The 17,204-nt window shown below is 34.4% G+C and overlaps 1 protein-coding gene across 4 annotated transcripts in view; it reads left to right on the plus strand.

Annotated features, from left to right (window-relative positions):
- NEBL (nebulette) overlaps nt 1-17,204 on the plus strand; it is a 138,654-nt gene that overhangs the window by 93,059 nt on the left and 28,391 nt on the right. For 3 of the 4 annotated variants that reach the window (XM_085318354.1, XM_085318351.1, XM_085318352.1), the window contains 7 exons: nt 2,398-2,490; nt 2,877-2,968; nt 4,958-5,051; nt 7,481-7,585; nt 8,716-8,887; nt 13,460-13,552; nt 16,048-16,176. In XM_085318354.1, the coding sequence (XP_085174480.1) occupies nt 2,398-2,490; nt 2,877-2,968; nt 4,958-5,051; nt 7,481-7,585; nt 8,716-8,887; nt 13,460-13,552; nt 16,048-16,176 (778 nt within the window). The remainder of the gene's footprint in view (nt 1-2,397; nt 2,491-2,876; nt 2,969-4,957; nt 5,052-7,480; nt 7,586-8,715; nt 8,888-13,459; nt 13,553-16,047; nt 16,177-17,204) is intronic. The other variant, XM_085318353.1, reaches the window with a different exon arrangement.

Genomic DNA, 17,204 nt, shown 5'->3' on the forward strand with positions numbered 1-17,204 from the left:
ATAAAATTTTGGAAAACTCATGTTTTCTTTTGAATTTGTTTCTTACCTCTATCTTTCACTTTTCATCCTTTCATATCAAGTCACAAAGCAATTCASAGATTCAGTGCAAGTCATGACATGTCCTAAATGCAGTAGGCTGTTTTTGTGTGCTGACTTATTCTTTCTGGTTGGGAAGCTGTGGATATGGGTTCTTTTTGTTTTACTTTATTTTATTTTATTTTTTGGTCTGAGCAAATGTGTTTCTTTTTGAGCCAGATTTGAGTTGGTATCTGAGAAACAAAAATTTCTCTAATTGCCAGTTACCTCAGTCATTTACTTTAAGACTAATCACATACATGTGCAAACATACACATGAGAGGGTTACTGTGGATAGTCTTACTCTAATGCTTTTTTCTCAATGTCTTTCAAAGTGAAATGGAAAAATAATGTGCAGTGTTCTTTCTGTTTCAAAAATCATGAACAGTGATGATAAAGGGAAAAATGAAAGGTACATCAGTATGCTAGTTGACACACTTGCATCTTTCCCATATCCAGAGAAATGCAAAATGCATTAGTGGTAACATGGCCTTAACATTGCTAGGCTACATGAAAAGTTAATATTGTACATAAGATATTTTATTACATATATAGTGTATTCAAGTTTATCTTGGTATTGTACAATATTTTTAAAGGTTTGTTAAAGCCAGAAGGACTTAGGACAGGCTTAGAACTATTTGCTGACCTAGATGAAACTTTACATATACAGTGGAAGACAACCAAGTAAACCAGGAAACCAAATTAAACCGAAATAATGATTGAAATAAAACTAAGCCATGCAAAGAAAGTCCATTGCATCATGTTCTACAAGTGATCAGATTCTTCCAGATGACATACATTGAAGACAAAGCTGAGAACAATCTGTTTTCAATTCTAAAAAACAAAAAAGTGGTAACGGCCAAGATGGTTCATCTAGTCTAACCTGTTGGGATGAGTTGTTAGGAAGAAACAACTTCCTAAATAGTTGGAGTCAAGATCTCATAGAGCTACAAAAGCAGGCATTCTATCCACAGGCTGCCTTATTCACTAAGGGCCACTGACTCCGTGTACTGAATGAAGCAGAATTGTCTCAAGAAAACAGTTTTTGATAATAGACAAAGAAAGTTAAAAATCATTTAAACAGGAAAAGAATGAAGTAGTATAAATTATTTTAAAAACTCTAAATGGAACATATTTACACAGGAGGTAGAACTAAGGTTACACTGAGGAAGTTAATTTTGCCGTTTTTCTGAATTTTGAGTGCTGGATTTTGTACCCTGAAAATTTTATTTAAAATAAGCTTTGATTGCCACATAAATATAAAACTATAAAAAATGATTCATTATGCTTGTTCCCTGCTTTGCTTCCTTGAGTCTGGCTGATGAAAAATGCTTCTAGTATGTGTCATTGCACACACAGTTCTGAATGTTTTTATGAATTTTGCTGTTTTATTGCCTTTGTAAAGAACAAGAAAACATGCCGTATTACTGTAAAGGATGACGTGATCTATAAGTATTGTTTATATTACAGTGGAATAAGAGATTTGAAGCTCAATGTACTGAGTACTTCACTGAYACTTTTAGTAACAAACAGTAAGAAAGAGACATTGCACAGATTTGTCCAAGATAGTGCTATTGGATAACGTTTGGAAAACCAGAAAATATATTGCCTCTCTTTCTATTAGCCCATCCACTTAACTTCACACTCTTTAACTTGGATTCAGGTTTTGGTACATATATTGTATRATTGAAGAAGGTCTTCTACTTTTATGCATCATTCCCATATCCAAATATATTGCTATTTAAAAGAGATTAAATATGGCAATARCAATGCTAAATATATGACAGCATCTTCCAAGTTGTCATCAATTTCTCAGTGTTGGGAATCCGAAGATCAGCGTTCTCCACAATATATCCATGGGTGCATTTTCAAAGAGCTTGAATCAGACTTTGAAGTTGCCTGACCTTTTAAAGACAYATCCGTTAAATGTTTGGTTCCTGTAATCAAATGCTAGACTCCTTAGCAAGCTAATTCTGAGCAAAGCCATCGTTAACGTGCTACACAACTCCAAGTGCTATATGCAGCGTTGCAGTTGTCATCAAGGTCGCCAAATCCCACATGATGCTTACTCCTATGGTAACAGTCTTCATATAGCACGCTTTTTATGTGTGCTCTGTGTTGCATCGTAACAAACAAGATCCATCCAAGAGCATAGCGGCCTGTTTCAAAAATGAAACCTAACTGTTCCTGATCCAGTCAGGAGTGTTGGTGGGTCTAGCTGTGCACTTAAGTATAYGGGAAGGATTATAAAATGCTTGTTGTGTTTTAATGCTTGTCTGTATATCCTTTAAGGTACTAATATTTGMCATATTTATTATGCAGATTAAATACAAGGAAGAAATTCAGCATGCAACAACTATTTCTGATCCACCCGAACTAAGGAGAGTTAAGGAAAACCAGAAGAATATTAGCAATGTGCGCTCCATATTCATTGCTTGCACTCTTCTCTCTGCTGTATTAAATGTGTTGGTGCTTCTGTGAATAAGTCTGTGATGTTTGTGCTAGTTTGTCTTTGTCCAGAAAGACTAATTTAACCAACTAACAGTGAAACAATAACTCCTCAGCCTTGCKCTTTGATTAATGTCAACAAGAGTGAAGTACTGAAGTATCAATTGTTTCGCTGTCTATGAAATAGAGGGACTGCGAGAGGGTAAGTACTAAGTGTTGYGTGGAAAGATGTGAATGTTTATTAAGGAATAATATTTTCCAGCTAAATGCAGCACACTCTGTAATGATTTCTAACACGATGTGTTTCTGTTACTTGGAAGTCTCTGTGTAATACCTTATGCCATGTTTACTAGGTTCAATACAAAGAACAGCTCTGCAAAGCTACACCTGTGACTGTCACCCCCGAGATTGAAAGAGTCAAGAGGAACCAAGAGAATGTCAGCATGGGAAGTTGCTCTAGTTTAATTCTTTCTGTAATTTCTAGGTGCAGAGAATGAGTACAAACGTCTGCCTTTAGAAGCTGTGTCTTTTCTTTGGTTAAGCACAGACTCAGTAATGGAATAACTTGAAAACCCATTTCCTAGGAAGCAATTGTGAAAAGCCATTGCTTCGTTCAGAAAATGGCATGTGAAGTGGCATATTCTTGATTAAAGAAAAGGCTACGATTTTTTTTGAAATGTTATTCTGTGTCTTGGATATTTGTAGGAAATCTTGATAGTTTTTTTTTCCCTTTTATAAAAATAGCCTTTTAAAAATACAGTTGGCTGCAATTGCACTCAAACACCAACTCTTTCACCTGTCTCTTTCTGGTTTCTCAGTAACCTTTGTGTCAGAATTTAGTATTTAATTGCTGAAATAATCATTAGAAAATCATACTTTTTCAGGAGAGCACATGGAAGAAGATAAGGAATTTTGGAGCACACTTTTTCTTTCTTGCACTTTTGAAGTTAATCTTGTTGACAAGTCTTTGAGGGACCAGCCATTCTTCTCCTTCGGACTTCTGTTGGCATCCATATTTCATGGGGCTATAAACAGCCGCAGCATTTCTCTGGGATATTTTCTGCCATTTCTCTAAATTAGTTTCCAAGAATACTGTCCTTCTACCTTAAGCATGTGCTAGACTGTTCCTTTATTTCTGGTGATGCATCCTGCTCTCTTAAAATGCRTATTGTTTAAACAAATCCCCTGATTCCCAAATGATTCAAGCCAGTATATATGTGTCCTACTGTTATYGTTGTTTACCTTTTACCAATTTGTGTGTTGTACAAATTTTATTGGAAAGATTAAATTCTCTTCCAAGTCACAGATAAAAACATTGAATAGCTTTGGGCAAAGATCGTATGACTTTAGACCTTTCTAGAAAAGCTAAGTCTTGAATAATCGTATTACGTTTACAAATGTCATTTGGTAAGTTTTAATCCACTTGACAATTTATCACCATTTTTATAAGACGTTGATTTTCAAATGAGATATGTTGATGTGGACAGATCAGACCTGGGTCACATGAGGAAGACAATTGTTTGAAGAACACGTGTTTTAATGCCAGAGTGCACTGCAGAACTGTTAACATAGTATGTCAGCACAGCTATGCTTATGATACAGTCATGAGAGCTTATAAAAACATTCTGCTTTATATTGAAACGCTTATTTTGCATAAAACTATGTTGATTGGTAAAAATCATGCAAGCATCTCTAATTATTAAATAACTATACCATATTAGACTTTYGAGTATTTTGGGCCAAGGTTAACATCAGACTGATTGGTCAGTCAGTGCCCCATCCTGTCATTTTTCCTCTTTAGATACTGRTGCCGCCTTCAGCATGCATTTATTTAATGCGTCATTACTGCAAGTGTACTTCAATGGAAAGTAACAGAGGGGATATTTCTAAGTTAAAAGTGCACTTAAATAAATGTGGTGAAATTTAGAAAGTTATGTTCAATTCACAATCATCTGATGTATTGCATCCACTGTGGTAAGTCATCTCTAAACATACAGAATATAAGTTATATATAGTTATACATAGATGGTATCCTTTATGGGTTCTCTGTGTGCGGAAAAATGTGCATTTACAACAGGCATTGATGAAATGAGGTTTTCACTTGCTCTTCTTAAACACACTACATTCTTGGTGTCTTACCCYATTCCAGATATAAGCTATTTCTATRTACTGGCAGATACTAATATGTGGAATGTCAAGGTGTTGCTGTGTGCCTTTGTGTGTATATATTCACACWAGTGCATTAAGACTATGCAAAAAGAATTCAAGGTTATGCCTCAAGAATCAAGTTTTATGAGCTTTAATAAACTTCAAATGCATTTTAGGCTTTCATTTGTTTCCTGGATGACCTTTTAAATCATACATTTTAATGTAATACAATGTGATATTGCTTTAGCTGAAATAGTATGTACCATTTTATTCTGTTAAATAAATAGGTTCACTACAGAGAGCAGCCTGGCAAAGCTACTGCTGTGAGTGTCACTCCTGAGATAGAGAGAGTCAAGAAGAATCAAGACAATATCAGCTCGGCAAGTTGTTTGAATCTTTTTSTCATTTATATTTTCAGTCACTGTAGGGATATAACAYGAGTATGTTTTCCATTTAGATTTGATGCGTCAAATGAATCCAACTGCATCATCCATTGAATGGATTTGTTTTATCCTTAGAATATACTTACTGCACTTATGGGCAACAAAAATATTCATACTTTCCTGATTATTCTTACAAAAAATGTAAATGGGTGTGTTGGAATCAGTATTTTTCAAGGAGAAAGTTGTTAGAGGTCAGTCATTATTCTTTCAAGAATCTTTGTCTCTTACTATCAAGTTTTAGTTCACAGACTTCAGAAGTAAATAACACTAAAGGGCAAGGGAAATGAGAATTCAAATTTGGTGCAAATATCTTTTTTTTCCTTTCTTTGTTTTTTAATGATTCAAATCATGGAAGCATATAGTCATCTCTTCCACTCTGCAACATGCCACATATGTCAGAGCTGAGTTGTCCTAGAGAGATCCYATTACATTAAACTGTAAAGAATGAGATACTAGATTTATCTTGGCTTTTATGATGATATTTAATTTTTAAAAAATTATTATTGTGGTGTTGTAAGCAGCAGCAGGCAGTACAAATAAGGAGCAAGGGAGAAGTCATAATAACAAAGTGATGTAAAGGACCAGACGAGTTATAGCGCAGTTTGTCTCTCCAACACTGAAACGCTGTCAGTGACAAGGTGATAGATGAGAGTTAATAGTAATGAAAACTTTAAAACTGAATGTATGCSAGAAAAGTAGTGTAGGTTGGGTTTATCAGAAGCTTTGTCTAAGGACAAAGCAACAAAAGCCAACACTGTGACTAAGTAGGTCTTAAATATATTCCTAAATGCTGATGTGTATTTACCAAAGTCAGCTGATTTTGAGGTACTTAATTAAAAATAGGAAGTAAGCTCCCCTACAACTGAAGAAATTAAATAATTTTGTAATTTCTCAAATTTATGCTTCTTYCCAAGTGACTCCTTCACTTTGTTTCTCAAAATCTGCAAGGATAAATGCTCATCCATGTTAATGAGCAGTAGTTAATGACCTTTGCGAACTATGTGGGCAGTAAGTATTCTGTCTGGAAAATATAAGGACCTGGTCCTTATATTTTTAAAGCATATATTTGCTAAGAAAGTTCATTGCTTAATTAAGAAAGATATGAAGAATATGCGACTGAGTATATTTCTGCTTCTCTGTGCATTGCTCTAGACTTACCTGGAAAACACAGATACAAAGGCTTAGATTTTCATAGGTTTATTGTGCTTAATTAATATATGATTTTAAGGGTGGGTAGACAACCAGAATTCTTTTGGGGATTTAGGACCAATATATTCACTAATATATCCATTAAGTCTTTGAAAACAGACTTTATTTCTCTCATCACAAATTCACAGTGCACATTTTGCAGAACTGATTTGAGAGGTAATATCTTTAAGTGTGGATGTACAGGTATCTAAAATTATATTTACTAACATTCAGTACACAGTTACAGTACAATATAGAGAACTAAGACAGAGCTAAGAGCTATTGTACAATACAATATAGGAGCTAAGAGAGCCCRGTAGTAAAAGAATGACACAAAAATGACAATGGATTTTATAGTGAAATATTCAGCCAGCCAGTGGTAACTACAATGGTATTCACTGGGCTCATGATATCAACTACTTTTATTATTTTACAATTTTAAGAATTTTTTCTCCAAATAATTAACTTTGCTTCTATACTTCTAACACAAGCCTGTAAAATGGCAGGAAAAAAAGCTAATTAGAAAAATGTAACGTAGGAGTTTGCATACTTACTGCTGCACACAAAGCACAGAGCCCAAKTGTTCCCTTTGAAAACAACATGGCATATTCAGATTTATTCCAGACACACTGCTTTTGTGCTGCTAGCAAAAGTCCAACAAGAATATGAATTATGAAGGCTGASGGAAAAATATGTCGCTTGTAACAGTTCAATTCATTAGAGACCTAGAGTTCTCACCTGGAAATAGGCTGAGGACAGAATCTGGATCTGTCTAGGTAATAAGAAGGTAGCTTATCCTCAGCCATAGAAATATGTTTAAAAGATGTCCAAGACAAATCAGAATGGTGTTCTCTTACTACCTTACCCTAACTTGTAATCAATTATAAGCTGATAAATGTACTATTTCACTTATGCTGTTAAAAAGTCAGGAGTTTTAACTTTCAGGTAACTACTATTTTTGAGGAAGTGTTGCTGGAAAAATTGTGCCTTTGATCTTGCCACTATATTAGCCCATCTATATCTTCCTTTTAAAATAAATCACTAGAAAGTGAGTATAAAGAAACCAGAAAAATATTGGTCATTGTGGTTTGGATGGGATGCTATTGCGTGGTATAGTACTCCCCATCCTGTCGACTGTAAACAAAAACTTCACGTGCGCTGTTGTTGCTGTTTTGCAGGTCAAGTACAGCAGYGATCAGAGGCAGATGAAAGGTAGACGTAGTGTGATTCTAGACACACCTGAGCTAAGGCATGTCAAAGAGACACAAAACAACATCTCAATGGTAGGGCACCTTCTTCCTATAACTAGACTGTACTAAGGAATGGCACTTGACTTTCCACTGGATTTTGCCTTCTGTTAATATAGGTAACTAATGAAACTCTGCTAAAATATGGAAGGAATATTTTTCCTCTTATGCCTGCTGAGGGGAAGTGTGTTTGCTAACTGCATATGACTGTAATGAACACTTTCAAAGTACTAATAAACARTTTTCTAACAATTAAATGTCTGTTCTTTTGTTTGTTTCTTTAAAAAATGTACACTTCATTTGAGCATCATACAGTTTGGCTGGATTAGGTGACACACATCACCTTGTGCCTGTGCACGTTCCTGGCTCCTGTGTGACTTGTGTCTTGGAATGAATTGTTTTAYGTGCATTTGCTTGTGTGAGAATGTTTGTCAATTTAAATCTTCGATTATGAAGACTGTTTAAAAATTAAATATGTGTAATCAGGGATAATATCTTTATAACTCTTACTAATACCAATTTTGTTCCAACACTTGGTTATATAACACTTCCTACTGTCCTTTTTTACTTCTTCTTCTTCTTTTTTTTTTTTGAAAGCAAGCTGCTTAATATAAGTGCAGCTTTTCCTAATACCTGTTTATAAAAATTGCTGGAATATGACAAAATGAAAGAACAAAAGGGTATCGTTTGTATGAAACTTTGCACGTAATTAGAATTCTCAGTGAATTAAAATATTGAAGAGTTCTTAAGAACTATTACTTCTGGAACATTTTCATTGGCAGTCATAGCTATCTGCATCATCATGGAGCTATCTGGTCTCAAAGAAGGGGGAGTGGACCAGAGGACCTTTCAGGACCTTTTCTGTCCTTTTTTTCTATGATTTGTGTGACTGTAGGTTCATCATTTGCCACTTGACTTAACACATAATTCAGTGGCTATGTCGAACAAATGTGAAAATGATAACAAAATATCAGGAAATCAAGCCAAGGAGATAAGCTGGATGGCCTGCCAAGTCTTTTCCATCTCGTGTGTGTAACAGTTCTATCATGGTGCAAAACCAAGAGAACAAAAGTGCCTCATAAAAGAAGTRTGCGTTGTTGCATAGTATAATCAATCGCTGTCAATTGCAGCTTGGGGAAAAAATGTAATTCTTCTTGTTTTTCTAGGTGAAATACCATGAAGATTTTGAGAAGACAAAGGGCAGAGGCTTCACCCCAGTTGTAGATGATCCTGTAACAGAGCGAGTGCGGAAAAACACTCAGGTCATGAGTGATGCGGCATACAAAGGGGTGCATCCACATATAGTTGAAATGGATCGAAGACCTGGAATAATTGTTGGTAAGTTGTTAAATGATGTTGCTCCCCCAGTCCTGGGAAGGTGAAAGCTTCTGCTTGTTTTCTGGATTATAACTAGGAAAAAATATTCCCATGTTTCATTTTACTTTCCTGTAATTATGAAATTTCAGTGAAATCACTGTTTATTCTTTTCAGACAGAATATGCTGTCCATTATTTTACTGGAAATTACTTCTTTTGTTGTTTTTACAGGCATATGTCAGAGATTAAATTGCCCTACAAAATGGCCACTTCTGAAGATATTAGGAATCAAGTGATAAAATGAAAGAATTTTATAAGATATTAATTAGCCTTRAAAACCACATGAAAATGGGAAGAACAGTGTAATATAAAAACATTCCAATCACTACATCCAACTTCAAAAAGTGAATTACTGTATTTAAGAACTTTACAATATCTAGGAATATCTAGGAACTGTATCTAGGAACTTTACAATAGTTTCTAGAAAGAGATAATGGTGGAAATCAGCTTGATAGTTTAATACAGATTAACTCCAAGAGAATGTAATATTAATCCAGAAGTGCTTCCCCTTGGTTTGTTGTTCYTATGTATGCCTAGGGAGGCAAAGGTATGTGAGCAGATAAAAATAGCTCTGTACCTTCCGAATAATTGTGTAATAATATATTTCTAAAAAAAAATTGAGATTTCTTTTAGAAGTGTAACTTCCTTCTGTATTGATATTCACTCTCTTCTCAATGTGAAACTTGTGTTGAGCTGCTGGTACAATATCAGCTTGTAATAAAGATCATTAGGTAGTGAAGTAGTAATAGGAATGAATAGGAGATAGGTTGTTGTTTACTGCATAATTCTTTTTAAAATGTAGATAGTTATTTCTGTTGCTTTGCTTTTGAATATACTTCAAGAAAGACCAAAATATCTGCAATAATCTTCATTTTGCATAGAGGAGAGAAGATTAAAGCTATGGTTCTCCAAGGTTTAAATGTTGCAGACTCATTCCAATTTTCCCCTCTACCAGTCAGCTGTTTCTCTGGAGCTGCACGTRCTTGTTGTACCTAGTGTTGTAGAATTTCACACAGCTCTCAAAATATCTCAAGCAGTAACTAATCAATACCTCACCATCCCTGAGGGGTCAAACACCAGAATTCAGAAGTGATGTTCTAAAAGATGGTCCAAGAATAAGACTGGATGTTTAAAGGGTAGGATATAGATAGTTTCTGTGGGTAGAGACAGAGTATTGCATTAAAATGTCATCTGGAATATTTRCTACAAGCACTTATTCAAAGTGAAAATACTTATTTGAAATCTCCTAGAAGCTTGCAAACCTATGGTAAAGGAAAAGGTAACCAGGCTGTTATTCATTTTTTTCTCTTTTCTTTTTCTTTTGGTTTTTCTTTTTCTTTCTGTGCTTGACAACAGTATAGACAACAGTAATCCTGAGCTACTTGTTCTAAAATCCTTCATGCAATATAAAATAACAGAGATTGACTTTAAGTGTGCCTATCAAAAAGTGATAGAAATTACAGGTTGGACAGGTGGAATAGATTAATTAGTGGGTCACRTAGTCCACCTCCTGCCTAAACCAACAAGATTAGTGTTGTCTGTATTGTTCCTGGCAGATATCTCTTGTTTTTTCCTTAAAGCTTCCAAATGAACCTCCAGCTCCTATTCCAGGGCCTCAGTATTTTTCTTGTTAGCATTTTTGTTTCCTGAGACCTGTCATAATCTTTCCTGAGAYATTTTATGTCCATTATTCTTTATCCTATCTACCACGAATAGAAAGAACTGTATTTCTTTCCTTGCATATAGCCTCCTTTTACATGTCTGTTGCTACAGCCTTATGTCAGAGAGGATTTCATAAGAGTAAAGTGTTTAGTGAGCTCTGCCTAGGGAAAGTGTTGTAGCTTTTAAGACCATGAAAGTCTCATAAGGTTACACGTTCTAGATCTGTGGCAATAACTTTTTCAGAGAAATTGTTGTTTGTAGAGACCCAAATACTTGAACAAGTGGACCCTTTCTTTGCTAGAGGGTGGTGCAGCCAAAGAGGGATAAAAGCTGCTGTGAAATTAGAGTTTAATATGCAGTTTGCAATATGCTTATCAGTGCACATTTCAAACCTCCTAGGCTATGCTGCATTGCACATGTACTGTAGCTCTGTGTGCACTCCTGTGTCCAATAACTGAAGGCTTGCTAGCACAAACATGCTAGGATTAAGAACATCTCTCAGAGAAATTTTTGTCAACCTAAAATACTTTAGTAAAGATTCAAAACACACAAGCATTCTTAACTTCCYATCCCCACCAAACAGCAAAAGTAGCACAATTATTTAAAGGAAATAGGCCATGACATACCTGAGAGCCTAATATCCAGTGATATTTCAGCTAAAGCTTTTTCAGAGTGAACTGCAATTATAATATCTACTTGTTAAAAAAGAAGCAGTGATCTCCCTGTTCATAGAATGTCCTTGGCAGCCAGGAAAAAAATCACAGACTGAAAAAACTATGACTCTCTTGGGGTTTTTCCTAGCTGATAAATGTTCAACCATTTAGGAAAAAGAACCTCTCTGTTAGAATCCATCTGGTGGGTTTTTAAAGTATAATCAGTGAAGCTGTAMCAATTTTTTCAAATACCTGATTGCTAAAATTAATGCCTCTGCTCTGGAAAATAGGCACTGGTTTTAACCATGGCAGTACATTCTAAAGCCATCAAAATTAATTCTAAATGAGCTTTGGATTTGTGATTTAAAGAAGCTCTATGATTCTTACGTGAGWTTAAGGATATTTTAAATTGGCATAAATAAACAGGATGTTAAAAGTGATTGATTACCAGGATAGTAAAATCAATACAAATTAATGGTAGCTGTACTGATGCTCTCGTGAAGCCCCCCCCCCCTTTTTTTTTTTTTTACCTACTAGTATGTGATTAAACAGCAAAAGCTGGGAATTCACCAGTTCCCCCATTCCTCTCATGCCTGTCAGTGCTGTATATAGTTGCATAATTTATCATCGTTAGGACTAATGTGTAGTTTATCAAAAGACTGTATGTTGGCTTTTATTCATCTTGTCAAGTGGGAGTTAGCACTATACTTCACCTTATGGGAGTTGCAGTAGATAACACATAATGTACATACACTGAACCTATTCTAAAGCTGTGGGATTTGTTTTATTAGCTATGTCTGTTCTTTCCATTGCCTCTAGGCAATTAATCATTTGAAACACAACATATTTTGGGTCCCCATAGTCCTGCTTTACCTACCAATCCATCATTTAGCTTGGTACCACTCAAACCAGCAAAAGGACCAAGCTGGGAAGACAATTATTTTTCCCACCTCCAATTTATTGAGTAAATCTTTAAGACAGGTCTGCTTGTGAAGCAAGCCCCTAGTAGAAAGGTGTGATATGACAGATTTATGCTTAAGCTGATTTCACTTTACATCAGGGTTCTATTTTAAACTGTTTTGGAGAGATTAAATGATTATTATGTTTTTAGATGTAGTGGATGAGTGTTATATATAGTATAGGTTGTTGTGAACAGATCAACAAGTTTCACTGTAGCTGGTTAGGCATTTGTTGTAAGTCTCCTTTTATCCAGTACAACACTAATTATTTGTTAAAAATTTGTTATAAACGTAGTCGAACCTGTATTCACATTTATACTGTGTTTATAACTTGAACTTGGATATGTAATTATTTCTTATGGTTTCTTTTTTCTCTAATTGTCCAGTTCAGACGTGTGAATTCAAGAGAGATTATTAATTTATTTGTATGAATTAAAGCTGAAGATGTTATAGCTACTTCTGTTATTGAATTCATATAATGAATGCAAAAAATTCTTTTAGATAGTGGGATACTGGGGCAACATTTAGTCTTTGTCCCAGGAAACTTAGATACTTGGAAGACAGAGAGAATTAAATAATTAAAATAGAGAAGCATTAAAGGTGGGATTCATTTTACCCAATTTTAGAGTCTACAATACAGATTTCTGTAGCGGAACTTGTCACCCTAGTCCATTTTTTATATTAATTAAGGATGATAGATACTTTTGCGTTTTGAATGAATTGAGCAAATTTTAGAAGCTTATTTCAGGATAAGATGAACTACGCCCCTGATTCTGCAGATAAGGCTGACTCTCCACTCTATGCGAAGAAGGGCCTATAGTGGCTACATCAGCTGTAAGGATGTATGCTGCTGATGCCCATGTAGAGTAAGAGTCTCACCCCAGATGCCTGTGCTGCTAGTGACCTGGGGRAATCAGTTTGTATCTCTGATATTGGTTCTGCTGGTGGAGATGGATACTCTTATGTGTTATTTGATTTGTTTCCATTTATTTACACTTAAGAAAATATGGTTCTTTTTTAGCAAAATGAGAACAAAAATTGGKAAAAGTCTCCTTAAAATGATGTCAGCACTTAAAATGAGTGCACCAAGTTCCATTAAGCAGGAAATTAATGCTTTCTGGTCCTTTCAGGTGAATATTTAGATGTTTTAGTTGATTTCTATATAAAGGAAATTGGTCACTGATTTTTAAACTCATTCCTTTCATGCTTTTACTTTTGTTGTTGTTTGTCTGTCTCATCATTTCTGTGCTTTGGGAAAAGATCTAAAAGTTTGGCGCACAGATCCTGGCTCCATCTTCGACATTGATCCTCTGGAGGACAATATTCAGTCTAGGAGTCTGCATATACTTTCTGGTATTGCTTATATCATGACTATTCCCCAAATCAGAGTTTTATGTTTATGAAACTAAGTTGATAGAGTAAATTTTCAGGTCAATATGCCAGGCATGTTTTATATGTATGTTTTCATATATATAAAACTTTAGTATTTTAAAAGCAATGTTTTATAGGAACTTCAGCTGTGATTGCATGTGCAGATAAAAAATAGTGAAAGAAATTTTATCCTAAATAAGGTTTACTCCTGCCAGTTAGAAATAGTCAGTCATTTAAAAAGCATTAACCTTCTTTGTCCTCATTATAATTAGATTTTTCAAATAGCTGGACCTTACTAAAATTTCWGAGATCTAGACTGTGATTTATTTATACAATTGATTTCTTGCCAGTGCAAATTTTGTCCCTATGGCACATAATATTATGCCTTATGCTGTTGCTTGTATCTTTCTAGGCATTCATAATTTAAGGATAGATAGAAAGGTGAGAAGTAATGTAATAATAGGGAATAATATTTTGGTTCAAAAAATATTTTTTTTGTTTTCAGAAATGTTTATTTTGAGACTTAAATTTTGCRTATATATTGTCTTTGCTACCAATCTAGTGCCTTAACGATTTTTTTGACTATCATTCAAAAGTGTTTCCACATGCATGGTGAAGGCAAGCAGAGRAACTTTGGAAAGTGCATTTTGTTATTGCGTAAACCAAAGTAAGAGCAAACGTGCAAATTAGTACTAGCACAGTGAAAGCCTTGGGAATTACAAGATAAAATTCCAGTCTCACCGAAGCCAATAAGAATTTTTCTGTTGACATCATGGTGTCAAGAATTCATTTTGGTTCCTGTTTGAGAATATGCATTAAAGCAGGTCATGTTAAAATAGTTTACTTATTTTTCTTCAATTATTCTACTTCTATGATGTTTTTATTTTTGAATCCTCTCCTACCCATTAATTACCTAAAGGCTGTTCTAAAGTCCTCTGAGATCAGTGGAAGGATGCCAAAGGCTTTGGATCTGATCCTAATTGATGGCCAGACCTTTTCTTCAATTCAAAGCACTTTTTTATTTTACTAGAAGACTGTCAGTAAAATAAAAATGTTTTTCACGACCTATGCATCCTAAAATATTCTATAATCTTCAAATTTTCCAGCTACATGAACTGTATTTGAAATCTTTGCATTTTTTAAATACATCTGTTGTTTCATACACATGTAGATGTCTCATACATGTRTATGCATTTGTATTTATCTGAAAACAAAACTATGGTAACAAAAAAAAAGAGATGAGAAAATTATATGAAGAATTTCTGAATTTCTAAAGTAGGCAGTATGTAGAACATCATCTTGAGAAAAGTATGCCTAGTTTAGCAGTCACTCCTGTGTCTGAATAGATTGAGTTTCAAAATTGCTAGAGAAAATATACTGGCCTGAAATACTCTGAATCAAGTTTCAGACTTGAGCAAATTTCTCTTTGAGTTATAAACCTCAGATTTTTTTAAATTAAATTATTTATACAACCTTAATTGTAATAAGAAAATAATCATCCAGTGAACAAGATTCAGAAACAATATGGAGGAATCAATTTTCTTCAGAAGAGTTAATTATGTGATCATAGATGAATTATTATTGAATAATAATGAAGAATCAATTGCAGCTGCATTCATTGCTATGGTAAAAATAACAAGATAATATGGATGATTTTTTTTTTAATCTCACACAGTTCCCCGTTCTTTATTTCCCCTCAAGCTATATATCTTTTAATTTTTGAAAAACAGATATGTCCAAAAACACTTCAGTACAATTTCTGCTCCCTTCTGGGGCTCAGAATTAGAAATGGAAATTAACTGCATTTTATGGAATCTATTATATATCAAGCATATTAAAGAACAGTGTTTTAAACTTGCTAGCATACTGCAGTGATACTGGTCCAGTGTCTCCTTGGTCAAGCATCTGCATGGCACAACTTCATACTATGGAATGCTGTTTCTTAATCACCGTGGTATAAAATTGATCCCAGGAAATGCAGATTATTTTCATTCTTATCATTGCAGTGCCTTGGCATTCTGCAGTGGCTAGAATTTCCTGATCTCTTGTGATTTCATGGTGTTTTTGTTAGAATTGCAGGTTACTTGCCATGTAATTAACCATTTTTTCTAGTGACAATCTAATTAAAGAGACTGTTTTCTGACTAGGAGAATTATGTTTGTGTTAGAACAAGGAAACATTTAGATTTTCCATTGGAGACATTTCTCTGGTTCATCTTCATCCCATTTTTCTCCARTATCTCTATCCTATCTTCCAGTTCTGCTATTCTTTTAAAGCAGAGGATGAAGTTGTATCTGAGTTTAAAGCAACCTTTTCATCTAACAGTGTTCAAAAAATGGATCCAAAATTGTGTAAAATTCACTTTTCTCTAATTTTAAAGATATCAATATATTAATAGCAATATTTGCTGTGCAAATGTTTCTTGTTCTGCTTCTGTCATGTGTTTACTGTGATATTCTTTCTTTCTACCTTTGTAGAAAGAGCAAGCCGTTACAGTAAGCAGTATTTACATTCTACCAGTTTGGGAGATGATAAATCAGATGGTTCTGACACGAATCCTACCTTTTCTTACTGCAGTGAGATAACAAGGCCATCTGATGAAGGAGGTACCCCTATTCCAACCTTTTTTTGCTAATAACACTGTCACAGTGTGTTGAGACCACAGGCCTGTGTTAACTCAAGTATCCTTGTATARTCACAAGTCATTAGAACCTATGTAAGCTATTGCACTCATTGATCAAAAAGGCAAAGCAAAATCTCAAGCCTGCATAGTTTTTGCATGCCATTATGTTATTTCCTGTATTATATTTCACCATCTTGGGAACTGCATTAGTCTGAAAGCCCTACTAACTCCAATTTACACTGATTAAATGAAAGTGTCTTTGTGTTTTTGCAGAACTTACATTCATCTATTTTTTTCTCTCTTGAAAGACACAGTATAATTGAAAAAATACCTTTCAATTCAGCTTGAAAATTTAAATTTATCTTGTGATTTTCAATGAGCAAATAAACTATATAATAGTGTTTGAATAACTGAAGTACTTCCCATATTAAATGTTGCAGGTGCTTGAAGCTTTCAGTTTCCACCCTAAAAGGAAAAGTGTATCAATAAGAAAGATTGGCAACTTTCTACCGTATGAAAAGTTTTATATATTCTCAACAGTTAGGCACCAGAGTTAATATTCAGCTGAGAAGCTGATATAGTACAATATTATTTTACATGGATTAATACTAAAATATTTTGGCAAAACTGCTTTCCCAGATACAAAACCATGTYTTGCATTTGTCTGATGTGATAGATTAGGACAGAATTTGTTAGAATGATGAATAAGGGTTCTAGTTATCCCAATGGAATTAAAACACATATTAGACTTAACTAGTGAATTGTGAATGTTCAGAAACATCGTGTTGTAAATATAATTAAAAGAAGAAATAGCAGTGTGATCTCTGTTTCTTAACTGTGGAAGAAGGTGCATTGAAAAGCACCTCATCCAAAAAGTTACCAAGGTGGGTGACTTTTTYTTCTTCTTCTTCTTCTTTTTTCTTTTCTTTTCTTTTCTTTTCTTTTCTTTTCTTTTCTTTTCTTTTCTTTTCTTTTCTTTTCTTTTCTTTTCTTTTCTTTTCTTTTCTTTTC

The sequence above is a fragment of the Rhea americana genome, unplaced genomic scaffold, assembly GCF_003343005.1.
Source record: "Rhea americana isolate MKP2758 unplaced genomic scaffold, rheAme1 scaffold_53, whole genome shotgun sequence".
Taxonomy (NCBI): Eukaryota; Metazoa; Chordata; class Aves; order Rheiformes; family Rheidae; genus Rhea; species Rhea americana.